We start from the raw sequence: 14,861 nt of genomic DNA on the forward strand, positions 1-14,861 counted from the left end.
GTCGGTTGGTCGGCTCAGTCGGATCTACGTGTTGTATAATCTGCCTTCCATTTAGCATATTGGTGTATTACTTGTTTGTTAAATAGTTGCTATGCTGATCAGTCTGATTGTTCTGAATTTGCAGATATAGATCAAATTCATATTGTTTTGCATTTCTTTCTAGGCGGAAGATAGTGAGCATGAGCTTGACCAGGAAGCATGTGAGGTTCAGTGCATCAGTGATGTGGATATCCATGCCAATATCCATGCTTACACTGTAGCTCAAACCCGAAGGAGAGAGAGAGAGAGCAAATGTACACAAACACATAATCATGCACATTGGTCTGTTGATAAACATTTTTTTTAAAAAAATTACCTATCAATATTAAAACCAAACCTACACCCTTGATCCAGCTGCTATAGCTCCATTCATTTTGTACCATTATTCAGTGATGTTACAAAGGGCTGTTTCATTTCCCCAATGGTCAGTGCAGAATAGTTGGCTGCATTAAAATTTGCTGTGCCATCCTCTATCAGCACCATGCTCAAACTTACACTGCTGCACTGCACTGAGCGTCCGTCCCATTGCTGCAGCATCGTTGGCGACTCAGCAGGGAATCATCTGGCTCACAGTTGCCATCAGATACTGGAGCGGTGATGGAGTTTCAGGAGGCGATAGGTGGAATTCAGCAGAAACGCACAAGTCTTATTCTATCAGCTGGCCTCCCCTCTGTCTCATTTCCAGATAAGGAGTGTTTCTCTCATAAATATTTTTGTAGTTTCTTGTACTTTTGGTACAGCCTGTTTTTCAGACAGTGTGGGAGCAGCAGATACAGTCTGTTTATTTCATCTCACCCTGTATCGTTTTCTCATTTTCCTATGTCTGGTCTTCTTGTCAGATCTCACTTTGTTCAAATTTGCTGCCCTGTTCTCTTTGGGGCTTATTTATTTCTCTCTGCCAAGTGCTTTTCTGTCAGAACAGAATTGTCTGCATTGGGACCTTGTGGAGAATTGTAGAAAAGGCCAAATGTAGGAGGGATGGGTGTTTTGTGGAGATTATGCACCCCACTGATCCCACAGCGCAGAGCAGACCTGGAGTTACTCACTTTGCTTCACTGTCTGTCTTGAACGGTACTTTTGAAACTTTTATAGCCCTTGGATACAGGTCTCACTCCAGCCACCTTCAGAGTGACAAGGCAATTCAGGAGAAACGGGGAAAACCTGAAACAGCTATCTGTAATAGAAATCTGATTATGGGTAAAGCCCTCTTATTTATTTATTTATTTTTTGTTACGTTTTATGGAAGGCATCTGTCTGACTGATGAGCTTATAGTTAATTTGCTCTGCCTTATGCAGAAGTATATTGCCGACCTTAATTAACTTACTTGGTTGAGAGAGAGAGAGTAGAGAGATTGCAAGAGAGAGAGCAACTGAGGGAGAGTGACATAGAGAGTGCAGAGAGAGAAAGGGATGGCAAAAGGGAGGGACAGGGACGTGCCAAGCATATAATAGAGAGCAGCACTGGCTTCTGGCGTTGGCTTCGGCCCTTTAGGGAGGGAAATCTGCAATTAAAGCAAAGATGGCACACTGCCAGTCTTTGATCTCTCCCGATGGGAAATTTTCACCTGATTCGGCCTGACAGACACCCCTCTACTGAAGAACAGAACGCATCAGAAATTCAGACACAAGCAATCAGGACTCCATTACAGTGAGCAATGATAGAGGTCTATGACACAGTTTACTGTCAGCAGTTTCCCTTTGCACTATCGGCTTGTCTAGTGATTCAACATGGTGACTTCACCACTAGATGACAGGAGAGCATGGGGCATTATGGAATTTATGGATATTAGAGAGAGATAAAAAGAATAGAAGAAAATCAAATGAATCCCTGGTTTTACTGTCCTAATGCTGGTGAATAAATGATATCAGGGTAAAACACTGATAAATACTTACGTTTAGGTATGTGCAGAGTATAGTCAGTGATGTAGTGGCAGAATAAAGTCTTTATGACAGGCGGCTGAAAATACGGATCAGATGTTGAAGTATGGTTGAATAATGGTATAAAACTGTGCGGTGTTGATAGGGATTCAGAGAAAGGGAACAAAGTGTGCCGCTTCTGCAGGCTTTTCCCACCGAGCACATCAGCTCATCCTGTGATACAGTTCGAGGCTAGGATCGTTCTGAGGTTCCACTGTCTCTCTGCCACCTCTGAATCCAGCTTGTAGGGAACTGGGAGCTCCTCCAAGTGTTTCTGCTGGAAGGAGTTATTGTATTAGCTGGACATGGTTGCATGGAGAGCCACTGATGCAGCAACAGTGCTGTTTAGCCCACAGCCAAACAGTTTTGGCTGGCAGTGACACAAAGTTGTTTCAATCGCTTTTCAATTCCCAAATGATGGCTTTTCACTCTTTTCTATCAACTTAATCTTGATATTTATGTGTGAATCACCATATCCACCCCCTCCCCTTTTTGACAAACACACACTTCAATTGTAAACCGTCTGTCTAAACCCCATAATAAACTGCTGCTCCTCTCTTGCAGCACCTCTCCATCTCCAATGGCAACGTTCAGGTTGATGCCTCCTTCATGCAGACCCTGTGGAACGTCCAACCTACCTGCTCTTCCAGCAACATGGCTGTAGGCAAGTTCACGACAATAGCAACCACAGTGACAGCAACTCGCAGACATGAAACTAGATTGGAGGTTGTGCCCTTGTTGGTGCTTTCTGTCCTCTTTCTCATGGTCTCTCTTTCTTTTTCTCCTTTCTCAAGGATATTGTAAATCATGTTCTCAAATACTGTAGCTTTTTGAGCTTTTTGTCACGTTGTCTCCTTGGTGTCTTGTAGCGCCCAGGGGCCATAAAAAGACACCCATCTGAACAACAGTATGGTTCAGTGCACATAATACAGAACCCACATTAGGGTGTTTGCAGAAATCAGCAAACTCAAAGAGTAGAAAAATCAGAGCTTGCAAAAGTCATCCAAGCAACATTACAACTCCTCCCAAGCGTTTTTGATGTTTTGGTCTATGAAGTACCATTTGCATATCAGCACTTTCACGGCATAGCTGCTGTCTAAAAATTCAAAACATTAATCATACAATTCAGTAGATAGAAAAAGAGAACTTTAACATGATCAAAGGGGAGAATGAATGAAATATCAGGTGCACATTACATGATTCTAGTTGTTGAATATTGTTTTCACCTTAACAGGGTTTCTGGTTGGTGGGCATGTGATGCGTCTTTGCCATGGCCATGATGAGAGCCTGACCATCCCTGGGGCAGACAAGAATGAGGAGGAGCAAAGGTAAGTTGCTCAAAAACTCATTTCAATCCCATATCCAAGTGGTCTTGTGAGATGGAAATCTCTGGTTCGGATGCTTGGAATGACTGGGGCAATATTATTAGGGGTTGATGAACAAGAAAAAAAATCCTATTCATCAACAGTTATTGCCAGTATGCTCATGAGCAAGCCGTTTGACCCTCAAACTGCTCAGTATCCAAAAGTAGTTCCTTGATGTGAATGTGTGTACTGTAAGAATGTGAAGAGACGTAGACAAATGGCAATTACCCATTTCAGGATACATTAAAAAATGAAATTATGTTATTTGGTTTCAAGGTGACAGGTAAAGGCTGGACAAGAAATATGGTCTGCTGCGTCTGCTAAGTGTTATCATTACACACCCTCAATTTGAAAACCAGTGCATCTAAATAGCAGCGGCGTAAAGACATAACGCTTGCTGAAGGTCACGGAAGTATGTTCCCCTTCAAACATGGTGGTTTTGCAAGATACAGTGTCACATTAATAATTTCATTCTCAAGGGTTCAAGATGTGGCTCTGTGGTTAGTACTTTCGCCTCTCAGCATGAAGGTCTTGGGTTTGAATCCCACCAGACCCAGGGCCTTTCTGAGTGGAGTTTGCATATTCTCTCTGTGTTTGCATGAGTTTCCTCCACATTGACCCAACACCTGACCTAATACTGACCTGTAAGTTAGGTTAATGCTCCCATCAGTGCCCTTGACCCAAGGCATTGTGTTAGAACTGCAGATGGTCCTCGGGCACTGCACTGTGGCTGCCCACTGCTCCTACCAGCTTGGATGGGTTAAATACAGAGGTTGAATTTCCCTTTGGATATCAATAAAGCATAACTTTGAGATTTTATCAAGTTTTGTCACTGTTCCAAGCGCCAGTACTGTAACGGCTACAGAAACCATTAAAGTTACTTTATTCCCAAAGTGACATAAAAGACATCAGATTGACAGAGCCCTTCTCTTCCTTCATTGTACACCCAGGATAGTCAACTATGAGGCGGGTAAGGGAGCGTCAAGGGCCCGCTCACTTTGGAGACTGGAGCCTCTCAGGATCAGGTGAGATAAGAACCCAATTCTCACATGTACACACACACACACACACACACACACACACACACACACACACACACACACACACACACACACACACAGAGTAAATAAAAGAAGCTCAAAGTAGACATTATGACAGCCTTTCATACACTTGTTAAGACACACATAGGTGTTGTTTAACATGAACTGTATGTCTTCATGGAGAATAACGGTAGTGAAGCAGTTTTATGTGACAGAAACTGGCGTCACAGCTGCTGTAGGTAATATGTCATATGTAAGCCCCCCCCCCGCACACACACACACACACACACACACACACACACACACACACACACATACACAGACAGACCCCACCCCCCTTTTTACTCTTGAGTTGTCACAACCAATTAAGTGGCTGAGTCCTCCAGTCAGAAGGTGAGGCTCTGTTTACATTCTTTTTCAATTTCCTCTCTCTCTCTCTCTCTCTCTCTCTCTCTCTCTCTCTCCTATCTCTCTCTCCACTCAGTTTCTTTAACTGGTCACCCACACACACACACACACACACACACACACGCACAATCTCTCTCCAGTCACGTCCTCTTCTCGAACTCACTGTGAGACTCTGCACACTTTGAAATGTCACAGGTGCTTCAGCTAAGTCACATTCTCAGTTTCAACTTGGAGAGAAAAATTTGGTCATTATATTCCAGACTGCATACCTCATTTGCAGCAACCTAAAGCTCCGCTGACAATTAAAATGTTATTTTGTTGTCTCAGATGACATTCAGTTGCCACAGACAGGGGTTTTAGTTAACACAAACATTTCTTTGAGGCAGAAATAATCTGATTGGTTGAGCAAACTGCAATGACTATTAACAAGAACTATTAACTATACTTTATGAAGAACTATTATTTTGTATAGTATAGGTTTCCAAATAAAATAAAATGTAAAAGAAGAGTTTTATGTAATTCATTCATTCATTCATGAGTATGGCATGTGTGATCTATTTTCTTTCAAGGTCAACAGACGAGCTTGCTAGCTTACCAAGAAATCTACAACTAAGTATGACTACTCTGAATTTGCAAGATCACTCTGTATGGTTAGGTTGTATTATTAGGGAAAAAAACAACAAAAAACTAAGCCTCATATAATTAGCTACCCCTTCTCTTACCTCTTGCCTTCTCCCTGAACTCCAGTCAAACGTTACTTAAAACCCCATTTTATTGTCTTTATACGTTTAGAATTAATTTAAATAAGAAAAACAACATTTTGTCAGTATCTTTCGGACAGCTGTATTCAGGAAATTTGAAATTAAAGTGCACTTGCTGATATTAACATTAATGCCCTCGTAATGTGATGACTTAACCACTTATCTCCAGTCATTCTCCGTGGTCTCAGAGACATATTCATCTTGTTTCAGCAATATTTCAGTGATTTCACCTGAAAACAAAGAAACATTAATTTTGAGGCATGAGGACTGAATTAGAGATTGTTTACTGTTGTATCTAATGTTTGTCATCCCTGTTGTTTTTCTGTTTAGCTGGAGCGGAAGCCACATTCGTTGGGGCCAGGCCTTCCGTCTACGCCACCTCTCCACCGGCCATTACCTGGCCCTGACTGAGGACCATGGACTGGTCCTGCAGGATAGAGAGAAGTCTGACACCAAGTCCACCGCCTTCTGCTTCAGGCCATCTAAGGTTAGTGCTCCACCAAGACTGAGAGAGGACCCCTCTTTTTGTATCTTTTGATAAATTTTAGAAGGCTTTTGATAATGTTACCATGAGCATTGTTTTGACAGTGCAATGGAACTGCTCAAAAAACTGTAATTTCTGTGCAAAACTCCATGCATATAAATAAACAAACAAACACACAAAAAAATTTGAGGTTGTGCATACTGGGAAAAGCACACACCTTTTAGAACATGACTTCTGATCTTTTATGAATTGTTAGGCATAAAGGTGATCCATCAAGAAGCGCTTAATATCAGCATAGTTTCATTGTGCCATTCTTGGTTCATACTGCATGGGCCTGCTCTTCACAGTGTCTTTTGATGGAAGAGGATGGTCAGAGTTCATTCAAACCAATTCAAACCAGTCATACAAATTTAAATACAACTGTAATATTGGTGTATTTTTTTTGCGTGCTGAGTTGAAGAATGCTTCCCAGTAATTTGCAAAAGGTCTTACGTGATGTTCTGCAGGGTGTGCACATTCACTGATAAGCACAGCTGCTGTTCTGCCATGGCATTACTGTCCTGTAGGAATACTCATCACCATGACAACACTACCAATTATGTGACAGCCATCCAAAGTGTGCTGGCAAAATAACTGTTCAAGTTGACACAGTTTGTTGGTATCAATGTTGATATGACATGAATTGTCTTTTGTTTCCAATGTATGTGTTGCTAGAACTAATTTTGAGGATTTTACTTGAGCATGGAGGTGCCCTTTGAGGAAAGCAGTGACACCACATCTGCACCTTCCCCAGGGTGTTGATGTAAATAACTTGCCTCATTAAATAAGAGGCACAATATCTTCCCTGAACTACGTCAGGAAAGACTCCCAAGACAGGTCTATAAGCTCTTAATGAGCTCATGACCGGCGACAATGTATTGACCTTTTCACAGATGCTGATTAGACAGCACTGTTGGAGCAAACATTCATTTTGTCCATTGGCCTAATTTTAACTGGACTGGCTGTAGATATATTAATTAGGATGTCAAGGGATATTTAATCATGATGCTGCAATCGTTTATAAATATTTTATACCATATTTATATATCTTTTCTTCATGTGCCGCCACTACTTCTTCTTACCCATCTCTTTTATCCAAATATACTTTTTTTCATTCATACTCTCTTACTCTCTTAACAGATCTCCTATTTTAATAGCATACTCTCCAAAAAATACTTTTGTGCTTCTAAAAATAGATCTTAAAAGAGTATGGGTAACTAGAAATTCAAAGTGTGAAGAGGTATTTGCAGTTATTTCCAAAGATCTTTTCTTTTATCTCCCTCTAAAATTTTAAGTTTGGAAGCACTCATAATCCTTGAGGAAAAGCTGTTGCCGTGGAGCCTTTTTGTATTTCCTCACCATCTTTTTACCTTCTCTCCCTCCCTCCATTGTCCACAAGTCCCAGTGTCACTCTGTTTCTGTATCTAGAAAGGTCAATGCTTTGCCATGTCGAACATTGGCATTTAATGTGTTCCCTGCTACCTGCTGTCGACTGTAATCAACTGTATTCTTCCTTCTCTTCAGAGCCTGAATGTAGCAGAGCTAATGAGGCCGGCAGCATCTTTCCCTGCAGACCAATGAATGCACTCTTTTCAGCCTGCCTCTCTGATTACCATCTAATCACAATAAATCTTCATTTGTCATGTCACTTGATTGTTTGTGTGTGTTTATGTGCGTACATCTCTGTCTCCGTATTTGTGTATCTGTGTGTCTATGCGGGTATGTGTCTCTCTGTGTGAACACAACAGGAGAAAGGTGACTCAGGCGCAAAGCGTGATATTGATGGCATGGGAGTGCCAGAGATCAAGTACGGAGACTCTGTTTGCTTCATCATGCATGTGGCCACGGGGCTGTGGCTGTCCTACCAGGCGCCTGACGCAAAATCATCTCGCCTAGGACCCCTGAAAAGAAGGGTGAGAGGAAAATGCTGCTCTTTCAACAGATAATTTTTAGACTTTCTCTCAGCAACTGTAGGAAACTGTTTCAGATGGTAGACTGTTAATTTTGTGTGTGTGTGTATATGTGTGTGTGTGTGTGTGTGGCAGGACAGTTTTGAGATGAATACAAGGTGGGCTGGCAACCCACGCTGGAAAATTAAAGCTTAAAACAGGATGCATTTGTTCTTAAATCCTGGTTTAGTGCCATCTGTATTTCCAAAGAGTTATAGCTTGTTATAGCTTTAAAACAGAAGTTACTATTGAATGTTTACTATCTGAAACGTTTCATTCAAAGTGGAGTAGTGTACATACATAATGCAAAGAGGAAAAAAAACTGAAGAATGAAAGAAGGGTACCTCACTCCCTGGTCACCGGAGTTTCCATAGTAACTCGTTCTATTTTTGCTAAATCATAGTTAGCCATGCTGTGTGGGAATTATCAGCCCTGTTGGAGCACGTCGCAGACCAATCAAATTACTTGGTTGCAACAACTTGTTGTATATCGTGGCACTGTTACAGGGAGACAAAAATAATGATAGGATTTGATGGGGCGGCTGTCCACCTCTGTGTACAGTGGGATCCTGAGCAGCTGTCACCACTTGTCTCACTGCACACCCAATCAAACCTGAGGGTGAGCTGTCCATCTGCACCCCCGCCACCTTTTCCACCTCTGTTCTGCTTGAACCCACGCCCCCCTCCCTCCCCCACAATCCTGCCCTGCACTTGAGGCAGCAGCCTACTTAAATGTGATAATGGGCGCTGGGAGGGTGACAGTTAGTTTTGGGTGAGAGAGGGGGGATTAAGGTGGCACGAGGAATGCTGATCATCCTTGGGCACTCCTCCAGAGTCATCAAACGCCAGGCCACGATGCTTGGCACCAGGCGTTCCCGGCAGGCCTGGCCAGATGCCAGTGCGTCTGACGTCTTAGAGGTAACGGTCAGTCTACGGTTTAATCCCCTGCTCCACTGATAGATCTGATTATGTGTTTTCATTATGGTGAATCAGGTTTCACTGGATGGTGGTGGTGTAGATCCCTTAACTGCAGGATACTTACTGTCTATACTCACGTTTTTAATGAAGCTAAGTAGCTCTTATGTACAACAGTGTGCTGTGCTCTATATTTAGACGCTTTTATTAAAAAATGCAGCTTTTGTGGACCAGTAGTGTTTTCCTTTATTCATTCATTCATCTGTCACATGCAAAATCTCAGACACCACTCAACAGATTTTGACAAAATTTTAAAAATGGCACTGATTCGCTCAAGGGAGGTGATAACACCTACAGTGACAATTTGTTAGCAATTGGCCTGTAAAGGGGTTGCATCATTTATGGGAAATAACATGTTCATGATGCTGAGACTAGTTCTTTTGTGTGTAGCCTTATCCATGTAGTGTGTAGTCATGTCATGTTGTTACAGAGTTGTTCTGTAATGCTAACACTTTGATATATTGTGTGTGTGTGTGTGTGTGTGTGTGTGTGTGTGTGTGTGTGTGTGTGTGTGTGTGTGTATGTGTGTGTGTATGTGTGTGTGTATGTGTGTGTGTATGTGTGTGTGTATGTGTGTGTGTATGTGTGTGTGTGTGTGTGTGTGTGTGTGTGTGTGTCCTGATCTAGGCCTGCCTGCATTCTGAGGGCCACATGGATGATGGACTGACACTGCAGCGCTGTCAACATGAAGAGTCTCGGGCTGCACGCATCATCCGCAACACCACACTCCTCTTCAGCAACTTCATAAAGTAATGGAAGTGCTCATTCACACAAAAAACCTCACCCACACACACATACACACACACAAAGTCACACTGGAAGCTATTTCTACTGTCAGGTGACGACTAAGCAAGTGTGAACTATGTTGTTGCTCTTGCAAAGAATTAGGAATGGGAAAAGGTTAGGGTTAGGGTTAGGGTTTTTTTTTTTTTTTTTTTTTTAGATGTAATGGATGGAATTTGTAGTGTTGCATCAAACTTGAAGACTTAAACACTGACCCGCCCATTCCCTATCCTTCAAACCTAATGGGAACACTTATCACCACAGTAACCTCATTTTCTGTGTCATCATCCATCGGTCAGTATCTGCTGACATGAGCTCAACTCTCTTTCAGTCTCTCTCTTCTGCCAGCAGCAGTGTAGCTTAATAAGTGAATTAAAAATATATTTTTAAAAAAACCTTGTCTGAAATATTACCTGATCAAGAATGTAATTTGTCCATATAAGCTGTTTGAATCATTTTGTTAACTTGGGAGTTTTCTTAGTTCATTCCTAAGATAACTGTTTTAGAAAGTATAAACAGTAGAGCTAGGAGTGCATTGTGCATCACCTATTAGCATAATTTACTCCATTGTTTTTAATTAAGTCAAATCACGTATCCCTTAAGGCCATTTATTGCAACAAAGGGGTAATATAATTGTTTTTGAGGGTGTGGCTCTGCTCCTGGATGCTCAGAGAACAAATTTACGCCAGCATGCTGGGGTTTTGATGCAGGCTGCATGACTCCCCAGGTGTGTGCAGAACAGAGCCTGAGAGAGGCATAGCACTTAATGATATTGACAATAAATCAGACGTGCTAAGCCAACATAAGGACAATTTCTGAGTGCTGTGCAGGTGGAGGCAGGGACAGAGGACAGTTAAAGGAGCAGCACACAGCAGTGATGCATACTTTGGGAGAAGCTCACATATTGAACATCTTGTCTAAACATCAATTTAGACAAGTTTTTTTAAGGTGTTCCTATATCAATTTTTATTCTGCTGTAGTATCATACTGTCAATATGTTCTGCCTATTTTTGTTCATGTACAGCTCAGCCACCATGCTGATTAGCGTACACAAACATTTCATGGAGGCAGAACTGATCTAGAGGCAGAAATAACTTTATGGATTCACTCAAACCTTAATGTGCACAGCCATAGACATACAGATTTTCAGAGGGCAAGTCAGCCAACTTGTAAACATAAAATGTCAAATACCGTAACTCTGGTCAAACTGTAAGTCAAGAAGATAAATTGGAGTCGCTTGTTTTCATTCACTCATGCCCATGGAATTCATTATCTTGGAAGGTCACACGGCAGAACCTCCAATTTCTTCATGTTTTCATCTGTCAAATGCTTGCTGGGGCTGTTCCAGTAAAACACTATACATAGAGTGTCAGTTTTATTGTCTCTTAGTCTCTCCTGTGTTTCTTGGCCCCCCTCTGTCTCTCTTGCCCTTCCCATAGGGCTTTGGACAGTACTACAGAGGGTGAGAGCTCAGCGGTGGCTGGATATGTGGAGGAGGTGCTGCAGACGCTGGATGACCTGATTGAGTACTTCAAGCAGCCCGACTCGGAGCTAGAGCACGAGGAGAAGCAGAGTCTCCTCCGCTCACTCATTAAACGACAAGACCTCTTCAAAGAGGAGGTGAGAGCAAACGAGTTGGAGGCATCAGCTCTTGAGTGCAGAGATTTAACTATTTGTTGTGTTAATATGAGCAAAGGAAAAAAAAAATCTGAAATTACCTTGAAAAGGTATACAGGAATCAGTTGCAAAAGGCCCTTGAAATAACATTAACTGCACATGATAAGATATATTACTTTGTCATACATGGTGGATAAATCCAATCTTTGGCTAGCAGGAGGATAACATTGAGGAGGATATTATGCTCTCTAATATTGTGGTTCTGATTGAACTGATATGTAATTTATGTACTGAATAACGTCCCCATGTCCATAGGCTGTTGTTATGCACTGATGACCCTCCTTATGTGCAAGACAATCTCTCCTAATGTTAATCAATGTCTTTGACTCTTGTCAATTGTATTTTAACAGTTCCCTCTGATTAGGTATTCATCAGGAGTGAACATACACCTGCATATTAAGGTGCCACATGTAGCATTTTAATGTCAGTAAATCATCACTACATTACGGTGTTTACTGTACAGAGGCAAAACAATCGGCACAGCGCCTGGCAGCTTCTACTAATCTCTGAACTACATTTGAGACAGTAAGTCACCAGGGTAGATTTGGTAGGGAATCTGCTGAATTTCCACCAGTGCAAACAGAGCTAGAGCTTTCAGAATTTCTCACCATGGCAGATTTTCAAAGAAGTGAAATGGCAATGGAGGAATCACTTTCACACTGTTGCACTTTTATTTATATGGACAAAAGTATTGGGCCACATTTCTTTTGATCATTTGATCATTATTAAATTCAGTTGTTTCTTTCAGTCCCATTGCTACAAGTGTATAAAATCAAGCACCTACCTATACCGTATGCCTTTACAAACATTTGTGAAAGAATTGTTCATTGTAAAGAGCGTTATAGAGAGCAATTTTATGCTTCCCACTTTGTGGGAACAGTTTGGGGAAAACCTTTTTCTGTTCCAGCATGACTATTCCCCAATACACAAAGCAAGGTCCATAAAGACATGGTTGGGTGAGTTTGGTGTGGAAGAACTTGACTGGCCTGCACAGAGCCCTGATCTCAACCTCATCCAACACCTTTGGGATGAACTAGAAAAGAGATTGCATGCCAGGCCCTCTCATCCAACATCACTGTCTGACCTCACAAACGCTCCTCTGGATGAATGGGCAAAATTCCCACAGACACACTCCAAAATCTTATAGAAAGCCCTCCCCTTCAAAGGGGTGACCCAACTCCATATCAATGCCTAGAGATTTAGAACGGGATGTCATAAAAACTCCTGTAGGTGTAATGAGTAGGTGTCCCAATACTTTGGTCCATATAGAGTACGTTTACATGCACACCATATTCTGGTTCGGCTCAATATTCCGGTTAAGGTAACTGCGCCGCGGCAACTGGAATATTCCGTTTACATGTTACTTGGCATGCCCCCGTGTTTCGGCGTATTCCACTCTCTGACGTAATGCGACTTTCAGCCGCGGGGGGCAGCAGTACGCGTATAGGCATCTGGTCTGCCGGAAAATCAGGCGAAGAAGTCTTCTTCCTCGTCTTCTTCTTCTTTTTCTTCTTCTTCTGTCGCTATTTCTATGTTTTCTCCCATCGATATACTCCGTGATATTTAAGTCTTTCATTAGCTGAAGGTGGACTGCAGTCTCCTGGCTCTTGCTGCTCTCCGCCGTGCCGTTTTCCCCGCTTGCAGGTAACCATAGCAACAAAGACGCCACAGACGCCTTGTGAGTCGAGCATGCGCAGTCATGACTGAATATTCCGGTTCGGGGAGTTTTCCGACTAAGGTGGTTACATGCCCCAATATTCCGGTTGGAACAGGAATATTCCAGGGGGCTTATTCGGAATTCTCTCCAACCGGAATATGACCTTAATCGGGTTCGGTGCGTGTTTACATGACACGTGCGCAACCGGAATATTGCGAATATTCCGGTTAATACAGGAATAAGGTGTGCATGTAAACGTGCTCATAGTGTATCTACTTTTGGTGTGACGGTGATGAATGTAAGTAATAATTTTGTATTCCTCAGGGCATGTTGACCCTCGTGTCCAAGTGCATCGACCGGATGAACCTGTACGACAGCGCTGCACACTTTGGAGAGATGGCTGGGGAGGAGGCTGGTGCGGCATGGAAGGACATTCTCAATCTCCTCTATGAGCTCTTGGGTAAGCAGACTTGAGCAACAGATCACGTGGAATATCCACATCATCTGTCAAGACCATCATCTGTTGACCCTGCGTAGACATGCAGTATTAATCTTCCCTTGACCCAGCTTTGATTTTTGGCTCGGCTGCCACCCTGCTCTTCTCCTTTTAACCACACTTCTTTTTTATAGATGATTTTTTGGGCATTTCTTCTTTATTAGACAGACACAGTGTAGAGAGACAGGAAAGACAGTGCAGCGAGAGGGGATGACATGCTGCAAAGGGTCTGAGCCAGATTCAAACCCAGGCCATGGTGGCTTATTTCGTGGTACGTGCTTTATATGATGAGCTGCCGGGACGCCCCTTCAGCCACACCTCTCATCTCCCCCTCTTCTTTCTACCTCAAAACACTCCCTCCATCCTGTTCCTCCTCCCTCTGCACCTCATCAGGAGTTCACGGATGGTAATAGCTTATTTGTGATTATCTGTAACAAAAGAGTGAAGAAAGAGGGAGAACAAGAAAGAGAGTCAATGCAAAAATAAATACATTTCTCATGTTCTTTTTCCACGATCTGCCCTGCTTTCCTGCTTCCCCCTACTAGATCTTTCTCGTGGAGGAATGGTGATGTGATATCGAGCAATCGGCTGTGTATTCCAAGTCAAGATAGCTTCACTAACAAGATGTCAGTTGTCACTGTTACTGGCACTGGCCTGCTCTCAGAAGGCCCGTATTGAATCTCAATTGCTAAGGCTTTGGAGCCTTCCATTCCACAGTGTCCCCTTGACTCACCTTGACTGACCTTATACCCATCATTGTGTCCCTGGCTTGCACTTGAGCACGCACACACACACACACACACACACACACACACACACACACACACACACACTCACACTCACAGTCACCCTCACACTCACAAAACCCACATAAACATTCCACTGAGAACACTTCAGAATTCCTGCTGCTAACCAACACAAGGGTCGCCCCCGAGGATGCCATGGCAGTCTGGTGGAAAGGGTTTTGCATGATGAATTGGGCAGCAGTCTTGTTTGTCCCGACCTCCTCTCCTCTCTTCTCCTCTCCTCTCCTCTCCTCTTGAGCGCCAGCAATCTGTTTGGAGGAATACATCACATTTTTGTAGCTTGTTAAATGTACAGGCCACACACTTTTTATAACTAAAAGATCAGTGTTTTTGCTTTACATGGTGCTAGTTTCACACTACCACTCTGTATAGCGTATGACTATACAGAGTGTTCACATGGAACTCTAAACTGATGATGTGCTGGAGACACTTGAATGATGTTAGTGTTTTTGTTCTCATCACTTTTC

General features: G+C 42.6%; 1 protein-coding gene across 1 annotated transcript in view; it reads left to right on the forward strand.

Moving 5' to 3' along the window:
• The window catches only part of ryr3 (ryanodine receptor 3), a 136,831-nt gene that overhangs the window by 34,899 nt on the left and 87,071 nt on the right, over positions 1-14,861 (forward strand). Inside the window, exons 9-16 of the mRNA XM_030047858.1 lie at positions 2,521-2,620; positions 3,191-3,284; positions 4,271-4,345; positions 5,860-6,016; positions 7,801-7,965; positions 9,603-9,724; positions 11,198-11,378; positions 13,417-13,552. Of these exons, the coding sequence (XP_029903718.1) occupies positions 2,521-2,620; positions 3,191-3,284; positions 4,271-4,345; positions 5,860-6,016; positions 7,801-7,965; positions 9,603-9,724; positions 11,198-11,378; positions 13,417-13,552 (1,030 nt within the window). The remainder of the gene's footprint in view (positions 1-2,520; positions 2,621-3,190; positions 3,285-4,270; positions 4,346-5,859; positions 6,017-7,800; positions 7,966-9,602; positions 9,725-11,197; positions 11,379-13,416; positions 13,553-14,861) is intronic.

The sequence above is a fragment of the Myripristis murdjan genome, chromosome 24, assembly GCF_902150065.1.
Source record: "Myripristis murdjan chromosome 24, fMyrMur1.1, whole genome shotgun sequence".
NCBI lineage: Eukaryota > Metazoa > Chordata > Actinopteri > Holocentriformes > Holocentridae > Myripristis > Myripristis murdjan.